Source organism: Cibotium barometz, chromosome 5 (genome assembly GCF_041138505.1).
Source record: "Cibotium barometz isolate CiBa-2024 chromosome 5, ASM4113850v1, whole genome shotgun sequence".
Taxonomy (NCBI): Eukaryota; Viridiplantae; Streptophyta; class Polypodiopsida; order Cyatheales; family Cibotiaceae; genus Cibotium; species Cibotium barometz.
Window position 1 is genome coordinate 39,718,235 of NC_141050.1, and position 14,819 is coordinate 39,733,053.

The 14,819-nt window shown below is 44.8% G+C and overlaps 1 protein-coding gene across 1 annotated transcript in view; it reads left to right on the plus strand.

Annotated features, from left to right (window-relative positions):
• Positions 1 to 11,773, plus strand: part of LOC147638472 (putative mitochondrial import inner membrane translocase subunit TIM21) — a 59,999-nt gene extending 48,226 nt beyond the window's left edge. The window contains exons 2-6 of the mRNA XM_086798383.1: positions 10,083 to 10,307; positions 10,844 to 11,028; positions 11,107 to 11,155; positions 11,245 to 11,364; positions 11,498 to 11,773. Coding sequence (XP_086654509.1) covers positions 10,083 to 10,307; positions 10,844 to 11,028; positions 11,107 to 11,155; positions 11,245 to 11,364; positions 11,498 to 11,656 — 738 coding nt within the window. The 3' untranslated portion in view covers positions 11,657 to 11,773. The remainder of the gene's footprint in view (positions 1 to 10,082; positions 10,308 to 10,843; positions 11,029 to 11,106; positions 11,156 to 11,244; positions 11,365 to 11,497) is intronic.
• The last annotated feature ends 3,046 nt before the right edge of the window (positions 11,774 to 14,819 follow it).

Genomic DNA, 14,819 nt, shown 5'->3' on the forward strand with positions numbered 1-14,819 from the left:
GAAGCTCCGCCGTGTTGCTTTTATCTCGAACTCGATGTGATCTTCGAGGGCCGTCCTCTGTGGTCCACTCGGAGGGTAGCTCCGTGACACCTGACTCCCGAAGGGTGTCCATCAACCACCTAGGTACTCGAACAGATCGTGGAGCCTCCTGTGGTCGCGGGGGCTCAACTCCAGCTGCGGGCTCAACCTCCTGTGATGACTGAGGTGGATCAACTGGAGTGGTAGATTGGGAATAATCATTAGACTCTGGATCTCCAAGGAGTGGCGGCTCCTCGACAGTGGATGCTGGAACATGCTCATCAAAGACCACATCCCGGCTGACAACAATCTCGTTCCTCTCTGGATCATACAACCTGTATCCCTTGGAAAGAGAGTTATACCCCACAAATACCAACTTGCGGGACTTGGAGTCAAGCTTCCCCCTCTGCTTCTTCGGAATATGTACATACGCGTCACTCCCAAAGACACGGAAGTGCGAGACATCGGGTTTCCTGCCAAAATATGCCTCAAATGGTGTCATATGGGGTACAGAAGTCGTCGGAGAGCGGTTTATGGTATGGACAGCTGTCGCCACAGCCTCACCCCAAAGTGGACGAGGAAGATCTCGATGCTCCAGCATGGTCCTCGCCATCTCCACCACAGTCCTGTTCTTACGTTCAACAACTCCATTCTCCGAAGGCGATCCGGTATTGGCCAATTCCCTCTTGATGCCATGATCTGCACAAAACCGAAAGAATATAGTCGAGGAGAATTCCCCTCCTTTGTCAGCCCTGAGAGTCTTGACCTGAAATCCAGACTCTTTCTCCACCATCACGTGCCAATCCTTGAACCGAGCAAAAGCCTGGTCCTTCTGTGAAAGAAAGTAGACCCACGTGAATCTGGTACAATCATCAACAAGCAGCATGAAGTAGAGAGATCCTCCCAAGGATGGTATCTGCTGTGGTCCACACAAGTCAGTGTGAATCAACTCCAAAGGTTTCGAAGCCCGCCTGGAAGCCTGCTTCGGAAAGGTTTCCCTGTGCTGCTTACCACGTATGCAAGAACTGCAGCGTCCTTGCCTACTACCAACATCTGGCAAGCCAACCACCATCTGGTCCCGGAAGGCACGCCGCAAAGCATCCACATTTAAGTGGCCAAAACGAAAGTGCCACAAATCTCCGACCTGAGAGCCTGTCAGTGAGGAGAGTGCAGAGAGCTTGTAGATGCCGTTCTCCACACCGCCTTCCCAAACAACTTTGCCTGTCTCACGGTCCCTTAGAGCAACTGAATGCTCCTCAAATTCCACCCGAAAGCCAGTCTTGCATACCTCATGCACTGACAAAAGATGAAAGCCCAGAGCAGGGACATAAAGAACACGGGAAGCATGCTTGTCCCCCTTGCCGTCGGGAATGATCTCCATCCGGCCCTCACTATGAATCGGAATAGTGGAGTTATCGCCAATAAAGATACGACCTGACTGCCGTTTCAGATCCAGGAAGAAGTCACGGGATGGAGTCATGTGCCTGGAAGCACCACTGTCGAGAATCCATTCCCGAGTATCCTTTGCGGTGAAGCCAACTGCCTCCTCGCTCGAAGACGATGAATCATCGGAGTCCACCATCTCCAAGTGCACAAATGCCGGAGTCTTCGCAGCTGAGGCTGAGGAATCAGCACTCTTCCCTGTCCGCTTAGGGCACTTCCTCCAGTAGTGGCCTTTCTCGCCACAATCATTACATGATCTTTCGGCCTTTAGCTTCTCTCGTTCTGGATCAGGCTTCTTCTCGGAAGACTTATCTGGTGAAGCCTTCCCTTTGCCCTTGTTGGTATTACGGCCTTTCGACCGTTGGCCAGTTAAGGCCTCCGAACCTCCGCCGTGAGGAGGGTTCGTGAAACGTTCCTCCTGGTCCAGGACCTTTGGCACAAGCTCCTCCCAAGTAATGGTGCTGAGCCTGCCACTAGTGATCAACGAGGAATAGAAAGCGGAATACTGACCAGGCAAGTGGGAAAGTAACGTGATGGCCATATCTTCGGACGATATCTCTTTCCCAGCTTGAAGGACTTCCTGCTGAAGGGCCTGCATCTTGTTAATGTGTTCCCGCATCGTCGAAGACTTTGCAGGGTTCATAACCCGCATCTGCACTTCCAAGGATATCCGCTTCATGGGTGACACCCTGTTGTACAAAGAAGCCAAGTGCTCCCATATGCCTCTTGCCAGCGTCATGTGCTTCACATGGTTGATCACCTGCGGTGTGCAATTGAGGAATATAAACGACCGGACCCTGGCGTTGACACGGTCCCACATTTGTGCCTGTGCCTCTCGGTCCTTCCTCGTTGATAATAACTCCCCTTCCTCAGCTTCCGGCCTTGGCACCCCTTTGATAATAAAATCAGCAAGATCATATGACTCCAGAACTGACTCCATCATGACCTTCCAGATGCCATAATTGGACCCGTCCAACTGCCGATCCACTGGGAACGTGGGGAGAGTCGGAATCTTCACGTGCTTCTCAGCCACCTCGAGTAAATCCGCCATCTCGGAGAGTAACCTGAAAGGGTGGGTGGGTGGGAAAAATCAGAAAATCAGAAAATATGCAAGTGGCTGTCCAGCCCCTCTGCCCGCCTTCCTCTTGCACCTTCACTTCTCGTTCAGCCCGAAACAGTCCACCGATCAGCAACCTGTTGCTCCCCCTCTTGCTCAGAAAAAACGCCCAAGATCTCCTAGAGCCTAGGGCTCTGATACCATGTCAGAATATGCAGCGGAAATGATATCCAAACTTGGGTAGACAAGAGCAAGTAGACTGCAGAAAATAATCAGCACAAGAAACACAGAGAGATGTGTGTAAACTCTTCTCTATACACAAGATCCCGAAGATACTGAATGAGAAAGTGGAGGAGGATGGGGGGCAATATATACAAGCCCATGAGGGCAGTCGGCCAGCACTGGAAAGGGCCCACGACTGAGCAAAACTCCCACGACTGCTGAATATAGCAGTCGGCCAGCATCTGATGCCCCACGCCTGGACAGAACAAGTCGGCCAGCACTCAGACAGCCCACGACTGATACAGATGCAGTCGGCCAGCTTCAGAGTGCTCCTGGCATCAACTGGCAGCCCTCCAGCCACTAGGAAAAAATGGGAAAAATAGGGAAAAAATACGGGGAGTGTGGAAAAATGATATACGGGCGGGCACACCCACAACAGAGGCCCTGGTGTATACAAATAGACAGGAGATGACTTCTAACAGAACCACCATCACCTGAATTCTGATTTGAACCCTTTGGCTGAGATTTGCCTTTCCCTTTTTGACCTGTAGTAAATGCTTGTTCAGCACTTGTGTTCATATTCATGTTCTTCCTGATTTGCTCTTCTTGTAGCAAGAGAGCAACAAGTTCCTGATACTCAAGGGGTTCAATAGCATTCCTCATGCTGAGGTTCAAAGAGGTATGAAAAGCCAAGTAAGATCTTGGCAAAGAGTTCAAGATGGTGGACACAAGCTGTGTCTCAGGAATAATCTCATCCACATTGATGAGTTGCTTGTTCAAGTGGCTAGACATATCATCTCCTTCATGCATCTTCTGATTTTCCAGCTCTCTTTTCAAAAATGAGATCGGCGCCTCGTTACGAGCAGCATACATTTGCTCCAAAGTCACCCACGCATTCTGTGAAGAGCCAGCTAAACGAATATGAGGTATAATAGACCTCTGTACTGACAATGCAATAAGTGACAAGGCTTGTGCATCTCTGGCATCCCATGTCTTCTGAGCATTTGTTCTTTGAACAGGCAATGGCTGACCTGGTGCCTGTACCTGTTGTCCTCTTCCACGAGCACCCCCTTGGGGAGGAGTCTCTGGAGCCAATGGACTTGGACGTGGTTCATCACCACTAACAAAATCCCAAAGACCTTTTGCTACGAGCACATTTCTCAGCATAAAACTCCACAAGGAGTAGTTCATGCCATCCAACTTGTCTTCCTTAGACAAGTACGTGAACACATCACTTTGCTGTTGATTTGCCATTATGCTAGTGCACAATGCTGTACCTGTGTATCAAAAAACCCAAAAGCAACTGTACTCCACTGAATACAGCTTACCCAAATATGCCTGCACTCTCAATCCTCTGAATGTGCAACACAATGCACCACTGACTGAGTAGAGCAGCAAAAATGGCTCACACAGTGCCAAAATGCCCAAAGTTACTGCACCCAAAACCTTGCAAAAAACCTGTAGAGATTTCTTTGCAAGAAAATCTGCCTGTATCTGCCAGAAAAGTTTCACAGAGAAAATGCCCAAATTTCAAAACTTGTAAAGCTTACCACAAATGTGACTTTTGCAGGTACAAGTCAACTGTTTGCTGTACGGAACAGTAGACAGGTACAGGTTGACTGCAGGCTGTTTGAAACAACGGCACGGAAACAGGTCGACTGTACGGCAACTGTACGGAACAGGTACACGCAGCAGATACGGTACGGAAACAGCTGTCAACAGGTCAGCTGCAGGTATGCGCAGTAGGTACTGGTCTACTGTACGGAGCAGGTACAGTTGACTGTACGGCTACAGTACAAAGCATGTACGGAACTGCAGGTACTGTGCGAACCTGCTCTGCTGTACGGAACTGTTGCTGGCGTCTGACTGTACGAGCAGCTGCAGAGTTCTGAACAGAACTGGTCGCTTGCAGGTGCTGTACAGAGCTGCAGGTTCTAGGCGTGCAGCTGACGGCGAATGGTACGGACAGCTGACAGCTGAATTGTACGGACAGTTGCACGTGCTGCTGGTCGCCTGCAGGTTTTGTACAGAATTGCAGGTTCTAGGCGACTATGTACGTACAACAGTAGGGTACTGATGGTTGGGTGAACCTGGGAGCTCTGATACCAAATGAAGGGGATTCAGCTGTTAGGGTTAGGGTTTGGAAGGTACTTCAGCAAGAGGCGTGAGAGACAGAGAGAGGAACACGACTTCTCTTGTATATTGAGAGTGATAAAATGAAGTACAATAGCCACATAAAGAAGTGACCTAAAAGGTGTGTTCACATGGTCCGGCCATTAAGTGTGCCAGGTGGACCAAATCACTTATAAACTATTATAAGTGGAACTAAGCTAAAACTGGGGGAAAAAACCTCCACTAACTGAAGTAAAAAGTGCCCCAGTAACCTACTGATGATCACTAGCACTCCTCTGGGTGCATACACAGCATAAAACCCAACAAGAAGTTTGAAGCTTTGAACTTATTACCTCTACCAAGGTAGTCTGCTACACCCTATACACGTTCACACCATTCACTTCAAGGGGTTTGTTAGCTCCGGGAAGTCCTGGTGTGAACACCTCTACCCACATGCACTTTTTACTTTGGCTGGACAGAGGTCTTTTCCTTGGGAACTCACCCTTTTGTGTTGGGCCTTGAGCCTTAGTACTTTGTACTTTCATTTTATTATCAAGTACATTTCCAGCACGACTCTCTCTCACGTTTTTTCTCAAAGCTCGTCTGTGTGTGTGTGTGTCTATGCGTGTTCTCTTGCAGAGCTCCTCCACCATAGCCAACATGGGAACCCCTCCACGCAGGCCTCTCTTCTCAGAACCAAAACAAACCCCCCACCAGGTGTTGACTCAAAGTCATTGCTAACAACCAATTCCATGGCTATAGCTTGTAGATGATGAGCTCAAAAAGTTCTCGAATCTCAAGCTGTTCCAAATCTTGCTGCACAAAACTTTGAGAAAAATCTGGGAGAAAATAATTAAAATCAAGACGTGGTGGACATCGATTGTCCCATAAACAGAGGAAATGCCTGTGTGGTCTCTGGTTGAGTTACCGCATCACCATAAGTGGCGGTAGGCAAAACAGCCCCAGGAGATGTCTCTCCAGGATGGCCAATCAAGGCTCCATGCACTTCCTTAGGCACAAATGAAGACTTCATATGATCAGCCATGGTTCTTTTCTGAAAATACCCTGTATGATACTCAGAAAAGCATATTCTAGTGGTGTGGGACGCTAGGGTCTACCACATATGCGGTTTACAGGTTTTCAATGATGTAAATGTTTTAGCCTCCGATGTGATAGACAACAGAACTGGTGATTGCTGGATAGTAAAACTCATGTTTTATTCGCCTTTGTTCATGGGGTGAAAGCACTAGCTGATGTCCACTTTATTGTTGTGTGTGGCTGTATTTGTTGTCCGGTACCTGTACCTGCTGCTGGGAACTCTTTTGTTGCTAACGCTTGGCACCTGTTCCAATTGTTGGGAGCCCGGTTCTGATTGAGAATCAGCCCGCCGTGGGTTTTTTTTTTTTTTTTGGGGGGGGGGGGGGGGGGGGGGGGGGGATGTGGTGGTCTATGACAGAATTTGTAAACTCACTCAGTAGTTGACCCAGTCGAAAATACAAGAATCGGACTCTCTTTGAGGATTCAAGAACCGACCTAGTAGTTTGATGTAACATGCACTTGATGCGGAAGCGTTTTAATGATAAGATAATGATGCTTAACACTTGCTGAAAACTGAATTGCAAAGATTAGGGTTGAGAGAAACACATGAACATCAGATTGGGTCCTAATCTACCCTCTCAAGGGCCCCCACCTTATAGGTGTATTTGTTTTATTGCTTGCAAGAGAATGAAGTACAAGACTTGACTTACTTGCTGTCCCACGGGAATTGTAGTTGATTGAGACTTGAATTTGCTGCCCCCTTGGCTGTGCGTTTGCTGACCTAGATGCCCCCTGTAGAGGCCTGTCCTGGCTGGCCTGTTATGCCCTGATTGGAGCCTGATCTGGGCACCCCAACTCTGCTTATGCTGGCTTCCCTGAAGATGCTATTCTGGCTGAGAAGAGGCTGCCATTTGGTGTGTTAATCTACAGCCTGCCATATGTTACACCCCAAGATCTCCTTAACACAAGACAAGTGTGATAAATTCCCAAATTAAGAGTCGAACAGGCCACCCCCAAGCCTAGGGGCTAATGCTCTAGTCCTCATAGATCCATACCTTAGGCAAGCTTTTTGCATCCACCCATGGACTATCAGGGGTGGGTCTCACTATGCTGAAAACACAATACAATAGTATTGACAAACTCATAACCCCCCACTTATATAGTGGACCTGTAAGTTATAAATAGCTATAACTTATGGGATTATTAACTCTTGAGACTTAGCTCCTATAACCAGCCTGGTTTCCTAATCCCAAGCCCCCCCTAACCCCTAGATTGGGTCAAGTAACCCTACGTAGTATGGTTGACTTCAAGCACATAACATGCTTCCTCTCCTCGGGCATTTCCACTCTCAGAAATGAATCAATGGAAATCTAGCCAAGTCAAACAACTTACTCTAAAACTCGTCTAATCAATCTACATAATCGTATATACATGAACCAGCTCAACCGAAAGCTGCTATTCCAACAAACTATCTTCATGGAATAAAAAAGACACAATCACAACCTACTTAGGTTCGTGAGGAACACAACAATCCCTCGTGTAGACAACATGTCATGTTAGTGATATGTGAACTCATCTAGGATCAAGCTGGGGCACTTTTTCCCTCTTTAGTAGATTTTTTCCTGCAACAGTGTGAACATCCTCTTATCCACATTTTAGGGTGTACTTAGTATAAGCCTCCTATATGAGGAGTAGCTATTGTGTTGAGCACCCAAACACCCACAGGCCAAGCATTCATAAAGATGCAATATGTTGATCCTCAAGTATACCAAGTATTCATAAAGATGCACGAGCATTCACTCTTTGGGATCCCCCAAAGAATGCTCATATCAAGATTGTTTCCAATACACAACACCACTGATAAATCTCTAGCATGAGCTGCCATCTCCTACACAAGAAACTCTAGCTACACCTAGATCTATATCTTCAAGCACTCAAACTTGGAACATGGGCTTATACCCATACCAAACATAACCTAGCTACCATCAAACAAAATCTTGACAAATCAACAAATGGTCACTTGGTGTTCAATGCATACAGCATTCCACCACTATCTGATAAAATCCTCTTTGCTAGCTAACAAACAGAGGACAATCATCATGAGGAAGAACTCAACTCAACCAATCACTTACTACTCAAAGTAACCAAAAACTTCAAGTTTCCCTCCCTTATTGTGTCATGGTAATCATGATGCAAAATAGCATTAAGTGCTCTAGTGGGACTGGATCGATAATCCAACTAGTCAACACTCATGGCCATTAGTAGATACATGCACCGGGAAGAAGGTACAAGGTGGTCACGAGTAGGAACATGTTCCAGGCACCACCACTGTGTACTGGGCATCAAATGCAGGGTGCCCACAAGCAAGAACAAGTTCTGAGCAGCATCAACAGGCATTGGGCACAGAGTACAGAGTGCCCACGAGCAGGATTAGGTATTAGGCAGAAGCAACAGGGTGCCCACCGTCACCATTTTGGGCATCTCCAGAATTCATGTGTGTGGATGGGCTTTGGATGCCCAAGATCAAGAATGTACAAGCTTTGGGAATGGGGGATTATCCAATATAGAGGACCAAGTGTTCATAGCATGGTCCAGGCACTCAAGACGGTTTCTTGGACACAAAAATGGGCTTTGGAGCTCAAGTGTCAAGTGGAATTATGTATGGCGAACTCTTGAGGATTTGGGAGAGATCAAGCAATGAAACAGGTTTCTACGTGGTGCTTACATGTATTTCTCATGTGGTGGAACACAAAGAGATCATCTCCTAAATTTTAGGGGAAGTTGCTATTTTTGGCAATCTCTGATGGAATCTGTTTGCGTCATTACCTCCGGAATTCAACAAGGATCGAGTATTGCCAAGGCGCCATTGCAAAATTAGCTATCATCTGGGATATTTTTAGAGCCGGAGATTGTGGAATTTTTGGCCTTTGGATTTGGGACATATGGCAGATAAGAGGATAAAAGTGAGACAACTGTCCTCACATTTGTCAAGCCCACTCCCGCGCTTCCCAAGCGAGTTTCTCCCACGAGCAGATACAGGGCATTGTCGAGCTGGTGCATGCATTTTGGTCTTCAAGGCAGTGTTTGTGCACCAAGCACACTTTTGCACACTGCGTTCTCTAATGCATATTGTATTTGCATCATCTTGTCGTTGACAAGCGAATTATTAAGGTCTCATGGGAAAACCTTGTTACAAATGACACCTCAAGTTCTCCAGTCGCCCAAGTGTTGATGCAACAGGTGACCAATCTGGATTCTGCAACAGGATCGATGATGACACCCTTGTCAATGAGCTTACCAGAAGCATATAGTGCATTAACTCGTGCATTGTTGTGAATTTATTTTCCAAGATTGGGCATTAGTTTCAGCTGCAAATTGGTCGCCTGCTGCATCAACAGGCGACTGGAGACCAGGAATTGCTGGCCAAAAGCACCCATCTGCAGCCAGTTATAACTGTCTCCAACTCCCACAATCAGGCCCCCCAACTTATCAGAGATTTGTTGTGCTTAAAAGCAGCCCAGAATGGCCTGAATGAGTGTTGTATGAAGTCTCATGCAGGAGTGCCGGCCTGATGCCCTCTCCTTACCTCTGTGTTGTCTCTCCTCCCACCTTAATATACCCTTGAGGTACCGCAATTGTGTCCGAACACTCATCCAAACGTGATATCTTATGCCTGTCACCCGTGTGCTACATGTCGCTGAGCCCGTAGCTGCCAACGGTAGCTCAAGACCATTGATATATTTCGGCTTCTTGTCTCAAGTGCCGATTACACTCACAGCTTGTGAATGACGACGCTGCTTAATCTGCTTCTCTTTGGAATGCTCATCCTTATTAACTGCTTTTCTCTCTAGACTCTGACCTTGGTCATTGGATCCTTGGCGACGCGCAAGGTTCGAACAGCCATGTGCCAGACATTGCTGGGTATAAGAGTTCGGCAACCAAGCAGGCTGGATCAGTTGTATGGGACCAGGGCTGCTATAAGAGTCCTTCCCATTTTTCATTTTGGGCATTCATCATTCCAATCTCTAGAGATGGTTAGGGTGCATTGAAAAGTTTTGGGTCAGGCGTCAAGAAGCATTTATTTTTTCTGCTTGTTCTAGAATAGTATAACAAGAATCATTGTTTTAGTTTATGACTTATCAGTTTACAAACTTATTTACAGTCATATTTTGAATGCCATGGTTGAAACCAGGGAAAAGGTATACGACTGTTATGCCACTATGTATTAAAAGCCAGCCAACGGTCGGCAAGGCAGCCTCAAGTTGGTGCAGCTGCAAGAAACACATTGACTTACACTCTTGAACACTTGTCGTCAGCACAAAGAGTGGAGCATTCGCTCCTGAGTGGTAGAGAATCAATTTGTGCACTTAAATTCTATTCAGCAGCATTTTCCAGCAGCCAACGAGGCAAGCAAGAGGTTTGAATCGTGCCTATGTTCAACTTAAGTGATTACCGTTTTCTGTTTGTTCTTTTTTCTTTTGGTTGTGTTTTGGTAACTCTCTGTCAAGTAGCCATGGGTGGTCAAGACATGGGAGATGGGCAGATGAGCAGAGGGGATGGTCAGCTTGGCCAACAGATTCGACAGTAGGGGCTGTAGGCTTACCTCTGTGAATGCTTAGCTGTTCATGCAGATAGCTTTACAGATATCCATTACAGCTTTTATAGGCTTGGCCGGATAACAGCCCAAGATAGCGTAGGTTGATTTAGGAAACTCTCACGAGGAGGCACTCTCCAGATTATCAAATTAGAAGGGTCGAGTGTGATAGCTAGCCTTTGAGTATTGGGTTAATACTTGACAGGAGTGCCACCTTGCACAACCCCTCCGGTTTTAAGCCTGGATCAATGAGAGTACTGTGGCTATTGAGCTATGGATGTGTCCAAACTTGGTTCCAGATTTTTTGAACAACCGATTTAACTGGTTGCCTTCTGATTGGTTTGTATTACTTTTTACAGACTACAAGAAGAGATCTTGCTGCACAGGATGAAGATCCCTTTGATCCGCTTACAGACAAGATCCCAGAGAAACCTGTTACATTTGCGGAAGGAGCCTCATACAGTATTGCCATTTTTGCCGGTTTTGCTGTGGCGGCGGCTGCTGCATATGCGGTTTTTAAAGAGCTTATTTTCGAGCCCAAGGAGTGAGTCAACGATCATCTTTTGGCTAACTACCCCAGTACTCAAGTGAACATATACTAATATTCTATGTTTGTCTGCAGGTATAAAGTATTCAATAAGGCCTTGGATAGAGTTCAACATGATAATCAGGTAATTTTTCTTAAAAAACAACTGGTAAATGTCAGTCATCAAAGCTTCCATAGCTTGAAAATAATGCTATGTTGTGGGTATGGGTACAGGTTACGGTTCGCATAGGTCTACCCATCACTGGCTATGGGCAGGATAGTCGCAATAGGGCGGCCAGACAGCGCATTCCACACCGGACTTGGGCGGATGAAGATGGCGTTGAACGAATTGAGGTAACATTTAAGAAACCTAAAACTCTTATGGACTGGTGTCAGAATTGTTTGTAGTGTGTAAAGGCATATGCTTTAACTCCGTGTAGTTTTTAAGCACAGGTACTGATATCAACCCTTTTTCATGCCTACATAGGTCCAGTTCTATGTCCGTGGCCCACAAGGGGTTGGCCGAGTCCATTCTGAAATGTTCAAGGATAAAGCAGACAAGCAATGGAAGTTCACATATCTCATCGTAGATGTTCTCTCTCCTTCGCCTACACGGCTGATGCTCGAGTCCTATGTGCCTACTTGATGGGGACCTCTGTGGACCATTTTGAATTTTCTAAAATATAAAGTGGAATTCTTTTGTATGCATGGTTGCATCAAATTTTGTGCCATTTTGTGTGGTAAAAGTGACCATTTTTAAATCTACACGACATGCCAAAACACTTAGCCAACTAATAGGTCCTTTCTCGCATATGAAGATGTGTGTTGTCAGTGAGTGACATTTTTTTAAAAAAATTGCTTCGCAAGCATACCTCAAAAGTAAGAATTTTTTGTAACTGAGACCACCTATGCTGGAAGCATATAGCCAATGTTGAGGTAATTCGATGGTGACTGTATGGGTTTGCCTTTGTTTTGTAACTGAGTCCACCTATGCTGGCAGCGTATAGCCGATGTTGAGGTAATTCGAACACATACATAGTGACTGTATGGGTTTGCCTTTTTTTGTATGTCATCACATCAATACAGAAATACGTTGCATGTTCCTGTTTTTACTCATGGGCATGAAGGCATGAACATTCATGCCTCGTGTAGGTTTGAATATGGATGGAAGTCCTTGCAGCTTCACAGTCAATGCATGATAAGGTTTTTGGAACTGGGAGACTTTGCACCTTTTGCCGTGAGGTTGGCAGGTAATTTTTTTCTCAGAAGGTGATGGGAGTGAAATTCACAAGCACTCCAGCCTTTATTGATTTGAGATTAAACTGAATTGGCTAATCAAGGATCAACCTAGTAAACTTTGCTTGGCTGCTTGAAGGAAGGAAAAAGCTTTATTCGGATATCTTGATTGCAAGCTTTTCTAAGGATAAAATCACTTGGGGGGAGAGTGTTGAAAAAGCACCAGCAACATGAGCATTAAGCTAGGGGTTTGCCCTAATTAAATGTATGATTCTATAGAAAAAAGGGTTAAGCTTTTCATTACATGTTCGGTTAAGCTTTGGCATTGGCCTTTTGGCCTTCACCCTTCTCTGTTCTTTTTGCACGTTTCACTTCTCTCTAGCTTTTCTTAAGTGGTCTGAAGAAAGCAAAGGTCTAAGATCTCCCTGATGCAGCTTCACCTTGTCCTTTAAAGTCCTCCTTTATGACAACTGCAAAATACCCTCAAATTGTAACTTTACAAGGGATATAATTCCTAATCTAAAAGTAGCCCCTCCTGCTGAATCAACAGTGAAAACGGGTAATTGATCTTTCTATTAAACTACATAAATAGAAGTAATTACCCCAAAAAAATATTGCTCAGATACATTAAGGGTTTGCAACAAAAAAAACAATTGCACACAAATCCGTTGCTCAATTATCAATCCCACTCTCGGCACCGACTTTAAATATTGTCAAACTTGGACCAACAAGTAATGGGGATGTTGATCCATCATCCTATGGTATATGGGCCATAATGATCTCCTCTTCTCTATAACAATAGAAATATCATGCACTTTGCTTAATTTATTTTTTTAAAAAGTTGGATTGATACCATTGCCTTTTCTTGTGCATGTAGCTAATGACTAAACCAAGAGACAATATATACTACAAAACTAAAATCATGTTTGAAACCTAGAATTGAGGATTGGCCTTGTGTGTGACCATTCTCTTGGCTTTTCTCAATTCACCAATATTGTGCAAACTCAACAATCCACATAGGTGTTCCTAATTACACCCTTTCCTCTCACCTTTTAACTTCCCTTACCAATACACTAAGAGTTGAGAAAATGTTGTATCAAATGTAACATCAATTCCTTCAAGATTGTCTTTATTTGTTTGGTTTTAAAAATAGCTTGTAGCTAAATGCAAGCTCCTTCAAGCATATATGTGTACACACACAGACACACGCACATGTGTGTGTGTGTGTGTGTGTATACAAATATATATATATATATATATATATATATATATATATATATAAGAATTTCAACTTTTAGGTCGATGTCTTCTTAATGCAAGCATGCCTTTTGGCTGAAATTTAATTTTATCCATTATTTTTACCCAAAGTATTCATTATATCCACAAATATACCCTCTATCCTACTCCCATTGCGTCTCAGTTATATTATCGTCACTTACAGCTTCTAGTATCCATTGAGGGATACTACTGACGGAGGTGCTCTAGCTCCTTCTTTGAGTGTTGCATCTCTTCCTCCCGCTATTGGATGAAGCTGGTTGTTGAGTTCATGGTAGGATCTATGTTAGGCTCTTCCTCCACTTTACTTTTTCCTTTGTCAACCATGGGCTTGATCATTAATGCCTTTGGTTCTTTAGACCCCATCTGGATGGTTCCTTCATCTTTGCTAGTCGAGCAGGATGGCACTTGCATCTTCTTCCTCCAGACTAGTGGAGACTCTTGTGTCCTTTTCGAGTTCACCTTTACTTTGCCAAGCCTATTTTCTTCTTTTGGATGCCTCCTAATCTCTGGTGTTTTTGTATTCTTGTCCTTTATTTTCTCCGGCTTTTGGATTCTCTTAGGTATCTAGATTTGGGTGGTTCCCTTATAGTATCTCTATCCTGTCAAAATGGCCTTAGGTACCTAGCAGTTGTGGCTTCTCTTTGTCGGTCTTCTTTCCCATTTTGGTTGTCGGCATTGTAGACTATTATGAACTCGAGCTATGGATTTCTTCACTTTCTAGTTGGGTATCCAGATCTATCCATTCCCTTCATAATATCCTTGTGTCGTCACTTTGTGCTTAGGTGTCAAGATTTTTCTATTCCCTTCATAATATCCTTGTGTTTCACTTTGTAGATCTGTCTATTCCCTTCATAATATCTTTGTGTCTTCAAGAGGTTCACATGAACCCATTGGTTTCTAGTTGGTTGGCTTAAATGATGGTTCTTGGGAGTAGGTGGAGAGGTTACTATCTCTCGGTGTAGTCCTCATGGTTTCCTTGACTATTTTTTGAGCTTGAGCCACTTTGAGTATTTGCAAAACATGAGCATTTCTTAGTAGTTGGAGATCAAAGTGGCATCGTTGCTCTGCATCCCTTTGTTTGCATTTGGAGCAATCGATTGCACAAATCTAGGCTCTTCCTAGCAACACATGTTCTTTCGTAACTCTTACAGGCATTTGGAGCAATCTAGGCTCTTCCTAGCAACACATGTTCTTTCATAACTCTTACAGGCATAACATACACCTTTTCAACTACACAATTATTTTTGATAATGATTTGAACTTTTAAACTCCCTTAAAATTTTACCACACTTCCA